This window comes from Myotis brandtii, unplaced genomic scaffold (genome assembly GCF_000412655.1).
Source record: "Myotis brandtii unplaced genomic scaffold, ASM41265v1 scaffold691, whole genome shotgun sequence".
NCBI classification, from domain to species: Eukaryota; Metazoa; Chordata; class Mammalia; order Chiroptera; family Vespertilionidae; genus Myotis; species Myotis brandtii.
The window spans coordinates 953,706-955,264 of NW_005370704.1; the positions used below are offsets into that span (position 1 = coordinate 953,706).

Consider the following 1,559-nt stretch of genomic DNA (forward strand, 5'->3'; position numbering starts at 1 on the left):
TGCCCTCCCAGCCCGGACCCTCCTGCTGGCCCAGTGCCCACCGGAGGCACACCCCCCCCAGTCCCTCTCCTACTGAGGCCCTGCCAGACCTCCCTTAGCTGCCGGGACGAAGGCACAATGCCAGGCCTTCCCTTGCCCCTCCATCCCCTGGTGCAGGGGAGGCAGCGCCCTCCCCGTTGCCTCCGGACAAGGCCGGCTTCCAAAGCGGACAGGCGGCCTCCTGGCCACATCTGAGGTGAGGGCCGGGAGGGTCAAGCCTGGCCACTGACCCCACAGCTCTGGCTTCATTGCGCCCCCAAACGAAAGCCTGGGGCCCAGGCCACGTGCCCTCTCCTGCCTGCTGCGTCCCCAGAGCAGGGCCAGGCCAGTGGTCGCCACCGCCCTTCCCCCATCCGGTCTGCGGGGGCCTCGGGGGCCCAGGCCAGACCAGCACCGACAAGAGACGGACCCTGGTGGCGAGTGGCTGGCAGGCCCTACCTCTGGATTACGGACGCGGAATCATTCTCCCGTTTCCGGCGCTTCCTCTCCGCGTAGCCCCTGAACACCCTGGGAAACCGGGGAGTCAGCACTGCCCTTGGCCACGGGCAGAGGGGCAGACATGGGGACAGAGGCGAGAGCACAGGGGCCGTGGGCCATCGGGGCACTGGGCCTGGCAGAGAAGTCGAGGCCCAGTGGCTGGCCTGCCCGAACCTATTTGCGGGGGGCGGGGGGGGGTTTCCAGGGACAACTGCCTGCCCCAGGCTGCAGGTCCACAGGGTACTTACGAGATGCTGGAGGCACGGCCGAGGGGCAGCGGGAGAGAGAAGACACAGTGAGCCTTGACCCCTCACCCCCATGAGCGCCCTGCGGTCAGTCCCTCCCCAGGCGCGGTGGCCTGCCAGCCCTGGGCCTCGAGGGTGTGGTGGCCCCACTTCCCGGCCCAGGGCAGGGAGCCTGTGTGGAGCACAGGACAGCCAGGGGGCCCCTGAGAAGAGCCCGGACAGAGGACAGAGAGCCCAGCTGTGTCACAGGTGCAGAAGGGCAGACCCCGGAGCCCTAAGTTGTCCCTCGTGGGGCACACGGACCACCAGCAGGCCGCTGTCTGGGGCGTGGTGAGGCAGAGCCTCGTGGACAGAGCTGGGTGACACGGGCCCAGAAGAGCCGCCCCCACTGGTGACTGTCCCAGCCGTGGACGGACAGGACAGAGGAACAGACAGGAGGAGCCATGAAGAGGGGGGAGTCCTGGGGGCGGGGGAGGGTGAGAAGAGCAGCTGGCCCGCCTGCCTTCAGAGTGACGCCACGAATGGGTGCGGGGCTGCTGAGAAACGGGCACAGGGCCCAGGCCAGACCAGCACCGACAAGAGACGGACCCTGGTGGCGAGTGGCTGGCAGGCCCTACCTCTGGATTACGGACGCGGAATCATTCTCCCGTTTCCGGCGCTTCCTCTCCGCGTAGCCCCTGAACACCCTGGGAAACCGGGGAGTCAGCACTGCCCTTGGCCACGGGCAGAGGGGCAGACATGGGGACAGAGGCGAGAGCACAGGGGCCGTGGGCCATCGGGGCACTGGGCCTGGCAGAG

At 68.8% G+C, this 1,559-nt stretch overlaps 1 protein-coding gene across 1 annotated transcript in view; it reads right to left on the reverse strand.

Moving 5' to 3' along the window:
• Nucleotides 1–1,559, reverse strand: part of NSMF (NMDA receptor synaptonuclear signaling and neuronal migration factor) — a gene marked incomplete at its 3' end in the record, with an annotated part of 7,456 nt that overhangs the window by 2,921 nt on the left and 2,976 nt on the right. Inside the window, exons 4-5 of the mRNA XM_014529691.1 lie at nt 1,379–1,447; nt 478–546 (exon numbers count right to left, since the gene is read on the reverse strand). Coding sequence (XP_014385177.1) covers nt 478–546; nt 1,379–1,447 — 138 coding nt within the window. The remainder of the gene's footprint in view (nt 1–477; nt 547–1,378; nt 1,448–1,559) is intronic.